General features: G+C 55.8%; 6 protein-coding genes across 7 annotated transcripts; 2 read left to right on the forward strand and 4 right to left on the reverse strand.

Moving 5' to 3' along the window:
• Positions 1-2,492: 2,492 nt before the first annotated feature.
• Positions 2,493-3,810, reverse strand: IUM83_07663 (Armadillo-type fold; the record flags this gene model as incomplete). 2 transcript variants are annotated; one of them, XM_067931978.1, is made up of 4 exons in its annotated part: positions 2,493-2,524; positions 2,610-3,062; positions 3,160-3,322; positions 3,391-3,810. In XM_067931978.1, the coding sequence occupies 4 exons, from the start codon at positions 3,808-3,810 to the stop codon at positions 2,493-2,495; spliced, it is 1,068 nt and encodes a 355-aa protein (XP_067786332.1). The 2 variants fall into 2 exon arrangements, with proteins under 2 accessions (XP_067786332.1, XP_067786333.1); XM_067931979.1 differs by lacking the exon at positions 2,493-2,524 and having other exon boundaries at positions 2,897-3,062; positions 3,156-3,322.
• A 263-nt stretch (positions 3,811-4,073) lies between these two features.
• On the reverse strand, positions 4,074-5,099 carry IUM83_07664 (Cytochrome c peroxidase; the record flags this gene model as incomplete). Its single annotated transcript, XM_067931980.1, has 1 exon — positions 4,074-5,099. The coding sequence occupies one exon, from the start codon at positions 5,097-5,099 to the stop codon at positions 4,074-4,076; it is 1,026 nt and encodes a 341-aa protein (XP_067786339.1).
• A 1,449-nt stretch (positions 5,100-6,548) lies between these two features.
• On the forward strand, positions 6,549-9,896 carry IUM83_07665 (3'5'-cyclic nucleotide phosphodiesterase; the record flags this gene model as incomplete). The annotated part of the gene is made up of 2 exons (XM_067931981.1): positions 6,549-9,641; positions 9,717-9,896. The coding sequence occupies 2 exons, from the start codon at positions 6,549-6,551 to the stop codon at positions 9,894-9,896; spliced, it is 3,273 nt and encodes a 1,090-aa protein (XP_067786338.1).
• A 121-nt stretch (positions 9,897-10,017) lies between these two features.
• Positions 10,018-11,501, reverse strand: IUM83_07666 (putative protein phosphatase 2C; the record flags this gene model as incomplete). The annotated part of the gene is made up of 3 exons (XM_067931982.1): positions 10,018-10,910; positions 10,987-11,302; positions 11,445-11,501. 3 exons carry the CDS (start codon positions 11,499-11,501, stop codon positions 10,018-10,020), a joined length of 1,266 nt encoding a protein of 421 aa, XP_067786329.1.
• A 1,562-nt stretch (positions 11,502-13,063) lies between these two features.
• Positions 13,064-14,706, forward strand: IUM83_07667 (GAF domain; the record flags this gene model as incomplete). Its single annotated transcript, XM_067931983.1, has 2 exons — positions 13,064-13,195; positions 13,282-14,706. The coding sequence occupies 2 exons, from the start codon at positions 13,064-13,066 to the stop codon at positions 14,704-14,706; spliced, it is 1,557 nt and encodes a 518-aa protein (XP_067786337.1).
• Positions 14,707-15,316: 610 nt separating this feature from the next.
• IUM83_07668 (acyl-CoA-binding protein) lies at positions 15,317-15,655 on the reverse strand (the record flags this gene model as incomplete). Its single annotated transcript, XM_067931984.1, has 2 exons — positions 15,317-15,517; positions 15,590-15,655. 2 exons carry the CDS (start codon positions 15,653-15,655, stop codon positions 15,317-15,319), a joined length of 267 nt encoding a protein of 88 aa, XP_067786331.1.
• Between the last annotated feature and the right edge of the window lie 336 nt (positions 15,656-15,991).

Raw genomic sequence — 15,991 nt, forward strand, 5'->3', positions numbered from 1 at the left:
GGGTTTGTTTTGAAGCTCCATTGCAAAGTCGTAGCCAATCTGCTTCACTCGCTCCATGACGAGCGTTAGCGTTACCACCGCGCTTTTATCGTTCTTGCCTGATTTTGTTTTCTCATCGACAGACGCTCGATCTGGAACATAACCTTTGGCATTTGACAAGTACGCGTGGTACTCACCAAATGGATATGACGCAATGGAGCGGATAATAGTCACCGCGGAGTATTGTAGCGATTCCAGATGGGGGTTTGGATTTCCATCAAGGCGAAGCCGTGCGAGGAACGGGGACAGCAATTCGACTATACCAAGCGCCACGATTCGGGGGATGCACACGAGCACGTCTTGGCTCAAGGCAGCGATAGCGCTGACAGCGTGAACCAGCAGTCTCCATTTCTTAAGCTCTTCCTTCTTTTTTGTGGATGATGACACGGTACCAACAGCGAGAACAAGATCCTTGTGCTGTTGCAAAATTTTTGTAAGTAGTTCTAATACTCGGAAGTGCAAAAAGAGTTCACTTGTGCTACCCTCAACGGCATTCACCATGGCCAAATGTGCGATAACGACAGCAATTTCGCTCTTGCATTCATCGTCAAAAGCTCTTGACGCAGGATGTCGCAGTTGCATACGCTTAAGAAGTCGAGGTAATACTTGAGCACGCATTATCCCTGTTCGGCCGTCTGCGACTGCACAGAGTTTGCCAAAGAGCGTGTAGAGTGCAGCAGGCACATCCAGAAGCCCATGGTCATCAACAGATGAATCAAACTCGACACTTTGTTTCTTCGGAGAAGACTTCCCAGTTGTAGTCGAGATCAGGATCTCGGGCAGGTGAATCAACGCTGTCTGTAAGCAACCTTGAGTGAGCAATAAGCTACAAGCAGAATTGGTGCAGGCTAACCGACTCAATGTCACGCAGCATGCACTAACAAGGTCGAAGCTGATACTTTTCTCGCGCAGAACGTGCAAAATGGCTGGGGCAATGAGCTCAACCAACTGAAGAAGCTTTTCTTGCGAATATTTCCCATGTGGATGGTTTGCGTGCGTCTTGAGAAACTTATCTCGAGAGCTCTCACCGTAAGGCAAAGGGCGAATATACCCCGCTAGCTCCACTGCAGAAATGACCTTGCTTAATTCCACCTCCGCAAACTCTGTGGCGTCACTAGGATTTCGGATCAACGCGATTAAGTCTTCAAGCACATGCATCCGGAACATGACGTCGCAAATCATAGCTTGAGGCCATTCTGGAACTTGGGGGGAGGTGATAGAAGGTCGAAGTCGTGCGTCTACCATGTTACTGGGACATCTTGCGAGCCGACTAAGAGCCTTACAGGCTTCTTTTGAACCTAGGTGGTGGATGAAGCGATCTTCCGATGAGCTATGCGCGACCAATCCCTCAATTTCATCAAGGCGGTTGCACTGGATGGAAAGTGCGAGGTGGTTGATCATGTTCTCAGAAAAGCACGCGCGATTCACGAGCGTGACCTTGCATATACGCCCAAGCAAAATGCAGCTAATGTTGCGCTGTCGAGAGTTCTGAACAGGCGACTCCATGCAACTTGGTGATACTTGAGTTAAGAATTGTACGATGGTGGGCAGTGCGTTTACCGAGAAAAAGTAAGCCGCTGTTTTCTCCGAGGCATGCGCGCAGGAGTCATCTTGGAGTGCTAACTCCAGTAACAGAGTGTAAAATGCATCCAGCCGATCATCACAGGTAGCGAGCGCCTCTAACAGCGAAGTGACAGGCTTTATCTGTTCCGTTTGTCTTGCCAGTAGTGCACACCCTATAAGCCCCATAATGAAGACCATTCGCGACTCAGAAGCCTCAAAACTCGGTCGGCACCAGCGCATGAATATTTGGACAGCCCCTGCAGTTGTAAGCCCATGCCGGGCGTCAGTACGACTTGTCATTTCGTAAAATAATGTCATGGCGGCTTGAACAACTACCAAGTTGGAGTCTCGCATGCACAGCAGAACCTGTTCAAGCCACCGACCTCCGCATCTTGTGAGCGCATCGAGGAGCTGGGAGAATCCTAGCGATCGTGCAAGCAAACACAGGATTTCCAGTGTCTGTGCTCGCAATGAATCTCCTTTATCTCGGCAGTAACACAAAACCTCGAAAAGTGTGTCAAACACGTCCGCAGTAAGCAAGAACGTGCGCACTGAGGCCTTCAACTTTCGCATCAAGAAGGTTCGTTCCTCGGGGGTTGTTGCACGGTTATAGTCTTTATTAGGTGATCTCCGAAGAGGGCTAGTTGGAATAGTTGCTGTAGTATGTTTGTGACCCCACTGCTCTGTCACCAGGAGAACCTTTTTCGAAACAGAAAACAGCAAGTCTAGCGAGCTTGTAAGTGCAGCAATGGAAGCGTCCGTTCTGCTATTGTAGCTCATTTCCATGGTGCTCATCAAGTCCAGTTGAACTCGTTGCACTACATTGCACTGGAGAATCTCCACAATCTGCTCGTCTCCGTGGCCTTCAACAATATTTGCAATAATTCCTTTCACCAGCTCGATAACTTCACGGCTCTGGCGTCTGGTAATTAGTGACGCAAGGCAAACCAGCAAGCCCGAGCCGAGAATCCGCCTCTGATCTGAGAGCACAGCGTTGCGTGTCTTACCAGATTTGCTGTCAGGGTCGTGCTGTAGCTTTACCAAATGGTACAGTATCGTGATGTACGCTTGCGTAACACTACTTGGAACTCCTTCGGGCCCAACGGCTTCTCGAAACACCTTAAACTGGTGACGCAACTCCACGAACTTGATCATGTGCATGGAGCGCAGGCGGGTTCGTACAATAGGATCATAGTCGCGCTGACTTACTGTGCGTTCAAAAATTACTCCACGCCAGTGGTGTTGAAGGATACGCGCGCATAGCTCGGTTTCGCGCAGCAAGCATCCGATGCTCTTATTGACTGCGTTTTCGCTGGACAGCACGTGCGCAAACCACTCTGCCAGCACTGCTACTAGTCGAGCCATGCGAAATATTTTGGTGTTGTTCGTGAGTTTGGAGAGTGTCCGGAACGCCTTGTTGGTCAAACTTGGTAAGGAGGTCTCGACGTAGTCCACAGCATCTAGTAGCACCGCGAACACGATGGCCAATTGTAAGTAATCTTCAATGTCCGTCGGAGAAATGCCTCAACTTCCACTACACCACGCTAACGTACCGACCTTCGTGGGTCTCCATCAGACGAAGGAGCATCGTGGTGGCGAGGTCGCGCCGTGAATCATCCTCGCAATGCTCGATCTCCTCATAAAGAGTATCTACCGCGGTCTGAATTTTGGTTGCATTCCACCCTCGGGTATCCCATTCTTGGTCCATCAGCATTGTTGCCTGGAAAGCCAAAAGCATGTCTACGTTAAAACGTACAAACTCGGCCAGTAGCTTTCTTGTTAACGTACAATGCGGCCGTCGGTCACCACGGGGTCTTCTTCCTCTTCCACCCGATCGGGGTCACCTCGATCTTCTTCATCGAGGTCAGGTGTGATTTCAGGAAATCGGCTTGGGATCACGCGTTTGGGGGACTGCTTCGGGCTCTGCTCCGCTTCATTCTTCTTGCGCGACCGCTTTGTCGTGTCACGCAGGATCAAAACACGACGGCCCACGTCCTGGAGGTGATCACTTGCTGCGGGGTCCAGTGGTCGGTCAAGTGCGAGCGTTGGGAGCAACTGTTCCTGCATCTCGTACACGCGTTTGGCCTCCGCGTTCACCTCCACGGTGCGGTCCACCGTGGATCCACGCTCGTCTTCCCATGGATAGGCCTTCTCGTACGGCAACGTCACCTCACGGCGCTTGCCATGGCGCGAGCTGCGCTCGTTCATGGCAGATGACACAGACGGAAATAGGGCTCACTGCTATCAACACGGCATGAGCACAGCACCGAAAACACTCGTGGGTTAGGAATGGCAGTTTCACCAAGATGATGCTGTATTGTATACATACTTAGGCGCTTGCGACCAGCTCCTCAATGCTGGTCTGCACGCAGCGGTTGTTGCTGTGGCGCGAGTCCAATGAGCTACCAGAGACTTGAGGCTGGCAGCACTCACGCAAACACGGAGGTTCCATCCCTCAGAAGGCATCAAGTTTACTTGCCGCCGAAGAACTTGCGCCAGCCCGAGGTCTCCGGGAACTTGACGCCGTTCTCCGTGAGCTTGACGAAGGCCTTGGAGAAGTCCTTGAACCAGAGCTCCTCGTCCTTGGCGTAGAGCTCGACGTACTTCTTGAACTTGGGGTCCTGGATCAGCACCATGTCGGCGGGGAGCATCATGAGCTTGCCCGTGGGGTCCTCGTACTGCGCGGGGCCGTTCCACTTCTTGATGGTCCACTTGTTCTCGAGCAGCTCGCGGAAGAACTCGTTCGAGAACGTCCACTCGGCGTTGGTCCACGGGCCGCTGTAGCCGCTGCGCGTCGGGTAGCAGCGGCCGATGGCGTGCGCGCCCACGAGCGCGACGATGTCGCGGTCGTCGAAGCCCATGCGGTAGAACACGTCGCGCACGTGCTGCGTGGTCTTGTCCTTGCTGCCCATGTCGGCGTTGGGCAGGCGGTCGTCGGGCGTCTGCGTCGGCTCCTTGCCGCTCTTGGCGTCGGGGCGGCCGAGGCGGAAGGGGATCTCGGGGCCGCCCATCTCCTCGATCATCGTCACGCCCGCGAGCACGTACAGGTCGGCGTACGAGATCTCCGGGTGGTTCTTCTTCACCTTCTCCAGCGCCTTGACGGCCAGGTGCAGGCCGGCGTTGCCGCCGTGGTTGATCTCCGGGTCGAAGCGGATGGTGCCGCCCGTGGAGCCGCCGCTGTTGTCCGCCTTGCTGTAGCTGCCCGACGAGTGCCACGCGAGGCGCACGAGCGTCGGGCCCATGTAGTTGTCGTCGTCGAAGATCTCCACGATCTCCTGCTTGATGGCGGCCAGGTCCACGGGCTTCTCGCGCGCGTTCACCAGGTCCGTGAGCGCCAGACCCGACACGGCGGCCACGCCCGCGGCGGCCAGCACGATGGCGCTCGGCTGCTTGTTCTTGTGGGCGGCGCGGAACTGCGCCGTGGCCAAGCTGCGCGACTTGGCGGCGGAGGCGGCGGAAGCTTGCTGGGCGGCGCGGAGGGCGGCACGACGGAACATGGCGAGGGCGACGAGGGCTTGCGGGGCGCTTGCGGGGTTCGCGGAAGATCTGGAAATGAGGGAGGAGGTCGTCGTTGGCGACCATGGCGAACCTGCTCGGGTCGGACATCACCAGACCAAGGGGCGCATAGAACTGTAAAGATACACGTCAGGGCTCTCGTCTAGTAGAGGGAATGTATTCGTAAAGGTAGTTTGTTGTATCGAATGTATCGGGTCTCTTATAAGTATATATAATGACACAATATAAAGGGTGGGCGCGATTACGAGAACGATTTGTACCGCACTTGTTTCTAATTCTGGCGGTCCAGGACGTTGTACTGAGGTTTTGTAAGGCGCTATTCTGTCACGCTAGATTGCGATTTTCTAAATCAATTTTGTGGTGGTGCAGGCCACGCTGAGGATCAGAGCCGCAGGTTGCAGCCACACGTTACACCTGAGGCCCTCCTTCGCCATGTGACGACGACGAGATCTTCTGGAGACGACGTCCAGGTCCGTGTGCTGGCCCAGCACTGCTGGGATAGCTGTGCTCGTCCATATGGCAGCTTGGATCGCGGTATCATCCAGACTACTTCAACCTCCCAACTTCAAGTACGTGGCGGGATGAGCTTCCTTTTGACAAGCTACTACACTGTAGTCTACAGCTCGGCTGGCTTGCAAGGGAGCGCTCCTCTTTTGAATTCGCCGTCTTCTGCAGAGGTATCTTCGCCGTCCAAGTCCTAGCTGTGCGAGGGGCTGTCTGTCGACGTCCAGCTCGAAGAGGCCCAGCCGCTAGACTCCAGCGTTGCGCCGCACGAGTATCGGTTCGCCGTCCGCGCGCGGCTGTCAAAGCTGTGTGCGCCGACCAAGCGACCGAGTGACGCCTCCGCCGCACAAGGCGTGGCGTTGCTGATCAGCAAGGAATGCGACAAGAACGGCGCTGTATAGAAGCGCGTCGAGAGTGTCGGCCTGAGAGGAGTCGACAAGAACCTCGCGAGGGCACCAGATCGACACAGGTACGATATCGCAGAGAGGAAGTGCTTGGCTTACGTTGACCGATGCACGGAATCACTGCCACGCTGGAGAGCTGTTTTCCAAGTAGCTATCAGCTCGGTGAAAGACGATCCCCTCTCTTCAGTTGCCTCACGCTGGCCTTCCGCCTTGAAGAGTGAATCAGAACGCTGGTCCAGACCAACACGACCCCCGAAATGCGAAAAAGCCGGCTTTGCCAGCCCTAGTGGTGACCTCACGACTTCATTCAATACGCTGAATCTCCTCGCCTCTCAAGATGCTGACCAGTATGCCAAGAAGGCCGCGACTCGCTCGTGATTGCTGGGACGATGGCGCCAAGTCCTGTTTTGCATAAAGCTGATGTCGCCGTCTTCGTTTGTCTTCTTCAAGACAAAAAGCAAGAAACGGCAATGTACTAGGTGTGAAACGGCTCATACTGCGATAACCATCGTCGGCGTCACGATGGTCTCCACGGAGAGCGAGAGGATGGTCTTCGTGCCTGTCGACTCTCTGAGAACAGTCGTGCATGGCATCCGTGAGCAGACGGCGGAGAAACAGCGTCTACTGGCCCAGATCGAGGAGAGTCGAAAGCGCGTGCAGTTGCTGCGCACCAGGTCGGCAGCTGTGGAATCGAGGCTGCTGGAGCACCGACAAAGTACAATCGGACACAGCGGCAATGGTGCTGCATCCCCCAAGATCGGGCCGAAAGGTGTTGTCACTCTGCAGGCGATGGCACCTCCGAGCACAACAGTAGCAAGCGACCAGGCTTCAGGGGGCATTGTGGTGATGCAAAAACGAGTTTCGCAGTTGGAAACGCTAATGACTCTAGCAAAGGAAGTTTCGGCACAGAGCAGCTTTGACAGCGTGATTGAACGCACGCTGCGAGCCGCGCTTCAGTTGGTGCACGCCGACAAGTTCACGTTAGGCATCTTGCACGAGCGCCGTAATGTCCTGGATATATTCTCCATTTTTCGAGAACCTGACGCCGACATCGACTTGTCCTTCGCCAAGGTGAATGTCATCAACGAAGGCTTCGTGGTGCCCGACTCCCCGACAGTGTTTGGTCGTGTGGTCATGACCGGACGGCCATTTGCCATCAATGACTCCGACACGCACGCGATTTTTCAGAGCCAACAAAGCAGAGGCAAGATAGACAACGGCGGTGCGGTCGCTCCGCATGCCTTGCTGTGCCTACCTATCCGCAACGCTCATCGCGCGGTGGTCGGTGTACTGCAGGTGATAACTGCTGGTAAGACATCGTCGTCGATAGCCTCTGCTTCAACAGACAACTCCATCACGTCCACAGCATCCTTCACCGATACGGATATCGCCAACCTTGAGTTCATTGCAGTCGTTGCTGGCGCTACAATCTGGAACCTAGTACTCTCGCGCCAGCGGCAGACTGCTCAGCATCGAATTGAAGGGCTTCTCAAACTCCACCGTAATATTTCCATGGAGAGCGTGTCTTCTTCTGCGGTGCTAGACCAAGTGCTTGCTGTGTGTCACGAACTTGTCGGCACCGAGCGCATCGGTCTGTTCATAAAGATTGAAGGCGAGGACGAACTTTTCATTGCCAGTGCGGCTGATATCGTGCGCGGAGAGTATGTGCCGATAACAAAAGGCATTGCAGGGTACGTCGCCCGCACCGGCGAGACAGTCATTACGAATGATGCGTACTCGCATCCATTATTTGACCCGACCCTGGATCAGAAGACGGGGTTCCTTACGAAGCGAATCTTGTGTCTTCCAGTGAAGTCTCCAGAGGGAACAATCCTAGCAGTGCTCTCCGCAGTTAATAAAGTTGACGGGATGGACTTTACTAGCGAAGATGCTGTTTTCCTCAACTATGCCGCTGAAGCTGTGGGTACATCGCTGCACAAGGCTAGCCTTCATCGCGAAGTCAAAACATCCCAAAAGCTCATTGAGGCTCGGCTCAAACTCACCACTTTCATATCTGAAAGTACCGATATTGCCGAGTTCGTGGACATGGTCATGGAACTGGGCAAGGATATCATGGAGTGCGACCGCTTTGGGCTACTGCTTATTGATCACTTCAAACATGAGCTCTGGATCACACCACGAGTGGGTGGTGAGAGCATCCGTTCTCCTATCAATCGCGGGCTTTCTGGGCTGGTGGCAACCACGGGTCAAACGGTTTGCACACGCGATGCCTACAAACACGAGTTCTTCGATCCCAGTGTTGATATGAAGATAGGTTACCGCACCACAAGTGTACTTTGCATGCCAGTGTTTGAAGACCACTCGCTCACAATTCCTCCTAAGGTGGTTGCCGTCGCTATGTGTATCAACAAGAAGGAGGGGACTCACGTCGTTGCCTTCACTAAAACTGACCGTGACATCATGAGCAAATATTGCGCGGAGGTACAATTTGCTCTTGGTCGATTGTCTCTGGATATATCGTACTACAAGGTTGTATCAGACTGCGTAGCCGTCGCTCGAACCAGCATCGACTCGAGCTCGAGGGCATTGAAGCGCATGTCAACATCGAGCCGCATTGATAAGTACTCCGAGACGGATATCATTTCTTCCATAGTCCACAAGTACTGCCATTCGGGGGATGATACTAGTGGCGTGACGAAAAAAAGAGGGGTTTCCTCCTTCGCAGCGCTGCTACCAGCTATCAAGAAAAAAAATCACGAGGATGATGAGGTACCATTTCCACGCGAGATCATCTTCGCACATGGACGAGATGAGCCATTGGATAATTGGGATACCGAGACGGTATCACTTTCGAGCAGCGAAGTATCAATGAGCTGTGGCATTATTTTCCGCGCGTACGGATTCATGGATGCCTTCCGTATTTCCAGTGAGAAGTTTTCTGCCTTTACAACTAACGTGGCCAATTACTATCGCAGCAACCCGTTCCACAACTTCCAGCATGCGTTCCAAGTTATGGTGGCCATGCACATCATGCTACGCACTGAATGTCGCCGGTACTTCAGTGGTCTCGAGATTTTCTCCATGCTCGTTGCCTCACTCTGTCACGACATCGACCATCCTGGTAATACCAATGACTTCGAGCTGAAGATGCTGAGCCCCATGGCGCTCACGCATAATGATGATGCAGTGTTGGAACGCCACCACTGTCGAGTGACCTTCATCATCCTCAATCACAAGTCAGCTAAAATCTTGCAGCACCTTGATCGTGAGCGCCACAAACGCGTGCGCCAGCTCATCATTACGTGCATCCTCGCGACTGACATGTCCAAGCATTTTGAAAAGTGCAAGGTCCTCGAGGGTCTTACCCGCCGGCAACTGAGCGACAAGCGTCCAGTCTTTATGGGCATCCTCATGCATGCGGCAGATTTATCCCACTACGCACTTCCGTTTGCCCAGGCGCAAGAATGGGGTGCGCGCCTACTAGATGAGTTTCAAAATCAAGCTGCAGCCGAAACTGAGCACGCCGTCCCAACGGACTTCTACATGAAGAATCTGGACAATAAGCGCGTTCGGATCACCGTACAACTGAATTTCATCAACTATGTCGTTCGCCCTATTTGGCTCCCGTTGACTTCGCTCTGCCATCACCTTCGGGTAAGCTCTGCGTTGCTCTCTTTATTATCTGCAACCTTGCTAATTTTTCACGCCCTTGGCGTCTTTCGATTGAAGTTTTACACGGACTCGTTAGAGCGGAACTACGAAATGTACAGGCAGCAGCTCAAAAAGGACAATGACAAGAGCGTTAGCATTGTGTCAGCAAGTCCTTCGACAGCTACTCTCCCAGGAGCACCGCCAAATGGCAGTAGGAGCGTTTTGCCTTCTCCAAGGAACGTGCACATCTCTACTTAGTCAACGTCGATGAAAGTTGTGAATGAGGCTATTGACCCCTTTCATTACTGTGCTTTTAGTTGCTCGCCTATTGTGCTTCTTCATGTACATCAGGCTATTTGGCAAGACTGTAGCCTCAACTCTAGTCGAAGAAGAGAACGACCACCGTCGTGTCATCGTGACGGCGACGGCGGTGACTTCCAGGCGGCAGGCTCAGCAGCTCCTGGTACGTCATGCCGTAGCGCTTCGCTGCCTTTTGAAGCACCCGCTCCACAAGCGCGCGGCCGGCAAGGTCGTGGTTTCCGCACGAAGCCTGACCGTTGACCACCTCCACGGCCTCCTCATTGCTCAGGTAGTCCCACAAGCCATCAGAACCAATGATGAGGAACTTGTCCCCCTCCTGGAGCTTGTGAGACTTGACCTCAGGGATAGCCGTGATGTAGGGCGGCGTGAAAGGCGCCGCAAAGTGGCGGCCAGCAGAGCGATCGCCGTTCACGTAAGGCGGGCCATTGAACTCCGGGTGCTTCAGGGAAAAGTCGCCAAAAGCGCGCGTAGGCTGCAACGCGCCCTTCACGTAGCAGGAATCCGGGTGGCGGCAGGTGAAAACGTTAGCCTCTCCCGGGTGTTCTTCGATAAGCTTTTCCTGCTCGAACTTCACCATAGCGTTCTGGTCGTTACTGAGTGGCTCAGCGACGATCAACTCGGAGTCCTTGCCACTCTTTCCCAGCACTGCACGGATGTCACCCGCGTTCGCAACGTGAACGGTGCCTTCATGTACGTACGCCAAGCACGCGCAGGATCCGCACCGCGCCACAGATCCGAAACCCAGCTTGAACGCCGACGCCACCTCCGCCATGAGGTCGCGGTCCGTGCGCCCGAAAGCACGCTGGATGGCCGCAGCCACGCGCTCGTCCGAGACCGTCTTCGAGTCACCCTGCGCGGGCTCCTTCGTCCCCGGCTTGTAGAGGTACGACAGCTCCTTCTGCACGTTGCCGATCAGCGTCTTCCGCGCGTACTCGGACACCTGCCATCCACCTGCAAGCACCAGCACAATATAACAAGTCAGAATGCAAAGAGCTGGACTTGCTGCGGGTCCCCAGGCAGCGCGCACCGTGGCCGTCCAGCACGGTCGCGAACACGTCGCCCGAGTCCGTCGCCTCCACCGCGTACTTGTCCTCGATGGGGAAGTTGGCCTTGTACGACGCGCTGCTGAGACGCGTCGCGCGCGACTTGGCGATGGGCGCGAACTCCTCGCGCTCGAGCGGCACGGAGAAGGCGCCGTCCACCTCGGGCGGAGCGTACCGGGCGTCGCATTGCGCCTCCAGGTGCGTCACGCCCACGTCCGTGAGCTCCGCGTGCGCGAGGGCCAGCACCGACAGCCCCAGGCCGCTCAAGAGCAGCGCTTGGCGCAGCGCCGAGCCGTGGAACTGACAAGCGCAACGGGCGAAGGAGTGAGTTGGGATTGAGGATTAAGAGGCTCCCAGCGGGCCACAAGCGCCCGGGGAGGCTGCATTTTGCAGTGGTTGGACAGAGGGAGGTGCTAAGGTAGTGACAGGAGTGCGCGCGCACCTTGTGGCTCTGTCCCCGCGCCAGGCGCGCCAGGTTCCGTGCAGCAAAAAGTCGCATGCTGGCGACGTCGTCTCCAAGCTGGATTGAACCAGGGGAACTGAGGGCCTAACGAACTGTCGTATTGGCGTAGTGAAATGTCGTGTCGCTCGATTGTGAAGTTGAAGTGGCGACGGAATAGTTGCCATCTGCTGTTGAAGTGCTTGACTAAGGGATCATGAGCCGGCAATACTAGTACGTCCGTAGCGCTAGCTCGGTCAACTATGCATGCAAGTGACCACTTATAGCTAAAGGCAAGTGTTGGCCCAGTGATTTGGCCGCAGCACGGAGATATCATGGACGCTTGGTGCGTCAGGCATACCGATGGCTGCAGCTCTGCTCGCCGCTCAGTCGGCAGCCAGCTTCAATGCTCACTCACCACGGATGCCCCCGCACATGAGCAAGCGTTGCATTGTAGTGTATTGCGAGATCAGCCAGCTCGAGTGCCTGACCACGATACATAGTGCGCAAAAATCTGATGCAGCAAAGTTTCTGGACAGCTTCGCCATTGTGTCCGTCTTCCAGAACGGATTATCCCGCTGTGTGTGCACTTGGCCACGTTGTACGCAGTCCACTGGCGACAGTCTCCTTGATGATATCAAGTTGATATGGCGAGTCGCGTCCACAGCAGTTTGATGTTGGTGGTGCTGCGGTGTCGTCCCCGAACGTTTCGTGGTGGCGTTCGCCGCATGGGCTCTCGATGAGTGGATGTAATATCAGCAGGAGCTTGTCCACTCATCGCAGCGCTCGCCGGCGTGGTTAGCCGCAAATGACCGTGCGTGGGCGAAGAGTGGGGCGGTGCGCAACCTGATAATGCGCGGAGCTCCGCGGCTTCCTGACTCAAGTACAGATATTGCGTCAAGACATCGAGCGGCAAAAGCGCTGTGTACGGGCCGCCATTCCCGGCGTTCGTTTTGTTCGGCACTGACTCAAGGCGCTTCCTCTTACTCGCGGACGAGGCTCGTCATGGAGACCGTCACGAAATGGGCTAGTAAGTGCAAGCGGAGCCCCAACGATCACAAGCGACTGGTTCGCCAATGCTCCCTGTTCGCATTTGCCGGGCTTGGGTTCAACAGCGCGGATCGTGCGACGCGGATAGACTCGCACGCCTCTCGCTTCCGGCTCCAGGGATTTTCGCACGCGGTCCTGCCTGCACCACGCGAAGCCCTCGGCGTTCCGCCGCGAGCGTTGCCATGCAAAAATGACCGTGCGAGCGTTGGGATCGAAAATTAGCATGAGCGCTAACTGCTACACGCCAGAAAAATCGCCGACGCTCTCTTGGTGCTGCTTCTCCATTTTACCTCTGCTTTCTTGCGATCGCGACCCCACCGACTCCTTCTGGGCCCCGCGGACCAAGTAGACGCTGCGGGCGAGTTGGAGGCGTTTCTTTCCATTGCACGCCGTCGCCGCGTTGCCCAGGCACCGGCGGCGCCATTAGTCATTTCGCTCGAAAAGCAGAGAAGTGCACTGCTCTCCAGCAGCGCTCGATACGCAGTACATCCTTCAACGCGTGCTCTTGCAGCAGCAGCGACCAACGAAAGCTCACTACCGCGATCTCTAACACCGAACAAGAAGCTACCGCGATGGCGGCCGACGACTTCTTCGTGCTGCACGTCGTGGACTCGGCCGACTGGGTCGCCGACCACGAACGCTCGCTGTGCTACGTCTGCACCCGACCCTTTGGCACCTTCCGACGCAAGCACCACTGCCGGATGGTAAGGCAAAAGCTTTTTGCAATACCTCTGTTGACCCACGATTCAGGTTCCTAACGAACTACATGTACTCGTTCGTTTGACTTCAGTGCGGAGAGGTGGTTTGCAAGAACTGCACGCTCTACAAGGACGCCCATGTAGACCCGACGATCGGCCCCACGCGGGTCCGCGTTTGCATGTCCTGTGTCATCAACACCTCGAACCAGCGCTCTGGCCGATCCCTCGGCGCCGTATCGCCGCACCTCAGCGCGACGTCGGAGGCGTCGCGGCTGTGGATCCAGAGCCACTTGCACTCGCCTTCGTCCAGCCCTCCGTCGGAACCGGACAGCGAGGAGCTACAACTTCGTTCGCTCACACCCAAGCCGCAACAGCACTTTGAGCTCAAGGACGGCCACTTCAACGCGGACGGCGACTCGAGGAAGAGCCGCAAGAGGAATCTGCAGACCAACCAGCACAACAGCGAGCCGTCCTCCGAGTGGGCCCACCCGTGGCCTCGACCTCCTGTGAGCACCGACGAAGGGGATCGACTCCGAGCCTTGTACGCACTGGGCGTGCTCGACTCGGAATCGGAGAACCCGTTCGACATGATTTGCGACCTGGCCAAGGCGCGTTTGTCCTGCCCCATGGCCGCTGTGAGCTTCTTGGACGAGCACCGCCAATGGTTTAAGGCCAGCGTGGGCCTCGCACACAAAATGATCCCGCGCAAGATCGCGTTTTGCGCCTACACCGTGTTCATGCGCGAACCGATGGTCGTACTCGATACACTCCAGGACCCTCGGTTCCAAAGAAACCCGCTGGTCTCGGGTGCTGCCGGCGTTCGCTTTTACGCGGCTGCACCGATTCTCGACCCGAACTCGGGTCATGCCGTCGGAAGCGTCTTCGTCCTAGACACCCGCCCCCGAGAAGCGTGCGATATCTCCATTCTGGAGCGGTTGGCCTTAGCGGCTGGTGAAAACCTCCCGGCAGTCGCAACGGCGTCCAACAACAACGAGCAGAAAGCTGAGGCGGACAACAATGTTGTCGAGGAATCCGAGAGGCAAGAGGTCAGTGAGCCAGCACAAGACCCCAGTACCATCGCTGATCCTGTTCACATCGCGACTCAAAATGAACTTCAGAGCTTTGGCAGGAAGAAGATCGAGGTACCGATGTCCCCAGCGACATCAACTTCAACATCGTCCACATCGTCGGTAGCGTCCGGGTCCTCCAACCAAGCAACCGCGTCTCCGCCTCAAGCGGAAGGTAGCAACAACGACAGCGAAAACAAGCAAGAAGGCGAAAGATCGCTGGCTGTGACGCAACTCTCAATGGGGACGACCTCGGCAGGCGAGCAGATGGAAGTGCTGCTCATGCGCTTGCTGACGCAGAACACGGAGACGCAACAGCAGCTCGCCGTGCAACAGATTTCGCTGTCCGCGAAGCTGGGAGAGCACACTCACCAGATCAACAAGCTCATGTCTGACTTTGCTCGCATGGAAGCCAAGGTTGAAGCCAAAGTGGACGGCAGAACGAATTGAACACGAACCTGTTCGTCCTCGAGCTCAACACCCTCCGTCGGAAGAGTGTGTAGCAACAAGCACGGTGACGACCAATACGTCGGGGTCTCTCTCATCGACAGGCGAGCACGAGAGGCCCCGTTGTTGTCAGTGTCGTAGCCGGCGATATCTATTCACGAACCCACACCGGATTCGCATTTCCATGCTCCACACATCGAGCGAGCAGGTCTCGCCGCGAGGTAACGAGCTTCGGCATGGCTTTCGACACACCGGGGGCCTTGTCATGCTCAAACCGCATTCAAAGCTGCGTAGCAGTACGTATTGCATGTTCGTAGCACCAAACGAGTGAACAGTCAGCTCGTCTAACCCTGCATAGTTGGAGAATACAAAACTCGTCTTCCATTACATTTTTATGATCTTTTGCGAAGACGTTGACAACTCACACGTTGGCTGAACCGAAGCAGGTGCTGGGTCGATCGTCGCCATTTTCCCCTTGGGCAACCTGCACAGCTCACACAGCAGTCGAAGCTTCTGCATGTATAGAGAGCGATCTCTGCGTTGATTGCCACTGCAGTCGGCCGCCCCCTGAAGGAGGGAAAGAGAGCTACAGACGCGACCGAGCGGCCGCGCTTCAGGCGTAGACGGCCTTCTGCTTCTCCACCTCGGCGATGTAGGCGGTCATGGCGTCGTCCTTGGAGAGCCCCTTCTTGGCCGTCCAGGCGTTCCACTTGGCCTTGCCCGTCAGGTCGAACATGCCCGGGGCGGGCGTCGTGTTGTCGCCCACAGTGGCCTGCTTGTAGTAGGCGTACAGCGCGAGTTTCTCGTCGTTGGTCTGAAGGGAGAAATAGCGCGGTTAGTTGCGTCTAGCGCTGCGCACAGAGACGAAGAGTGACAACAGACGTACGGGGTTCTTGGTGAAGGTCTTCGCGAGCGCGGCGGCGGCTTCGAACTGGTCCTGGAGGTCAGACATTGTGCGGTGGACTCGGCGGGGGCTGCGGACTCGTGGAGAAAATGGCGAATGACCTTGATCGGCAAGTGAGCAACTGCGGCATCGGTATAGACGGGTGCACCCGCTAAGTGCGAGTGTGACGCACGCGCTCTGGCTCGGGCTGCGGCCGAGTGACGTGGCCGAGTACGAATCTCTGCTGTCACCTCCATGCCGCTCCACTTGCAGTTGGCCGGATGCATGTGGGCATAGAAGGCAAGGCACGCCAATTCAAGGCTGTGACCGGCATTTTGGCACGAACGAGCCCGCAAGGCACTGGGCATTCGAGAGCAAGGCTTCCGGTGCTGCGACACGGTACCT

This window comes from Phytophthora cinnamomi, assembly GCF_018691715.1.
Source record: "Phytophthora cinnamomi strain GKB4 chromosome Unknown Contig68, whole genome shotgun sequence".
In the NCBI taxonomy this organism is placed as follows: Eukaryota; Oomycota; class Peronosporomycetes; order Peronosporales; family Peronosporaceae; genus Phytophthora; species Phytophthora cinnamomi.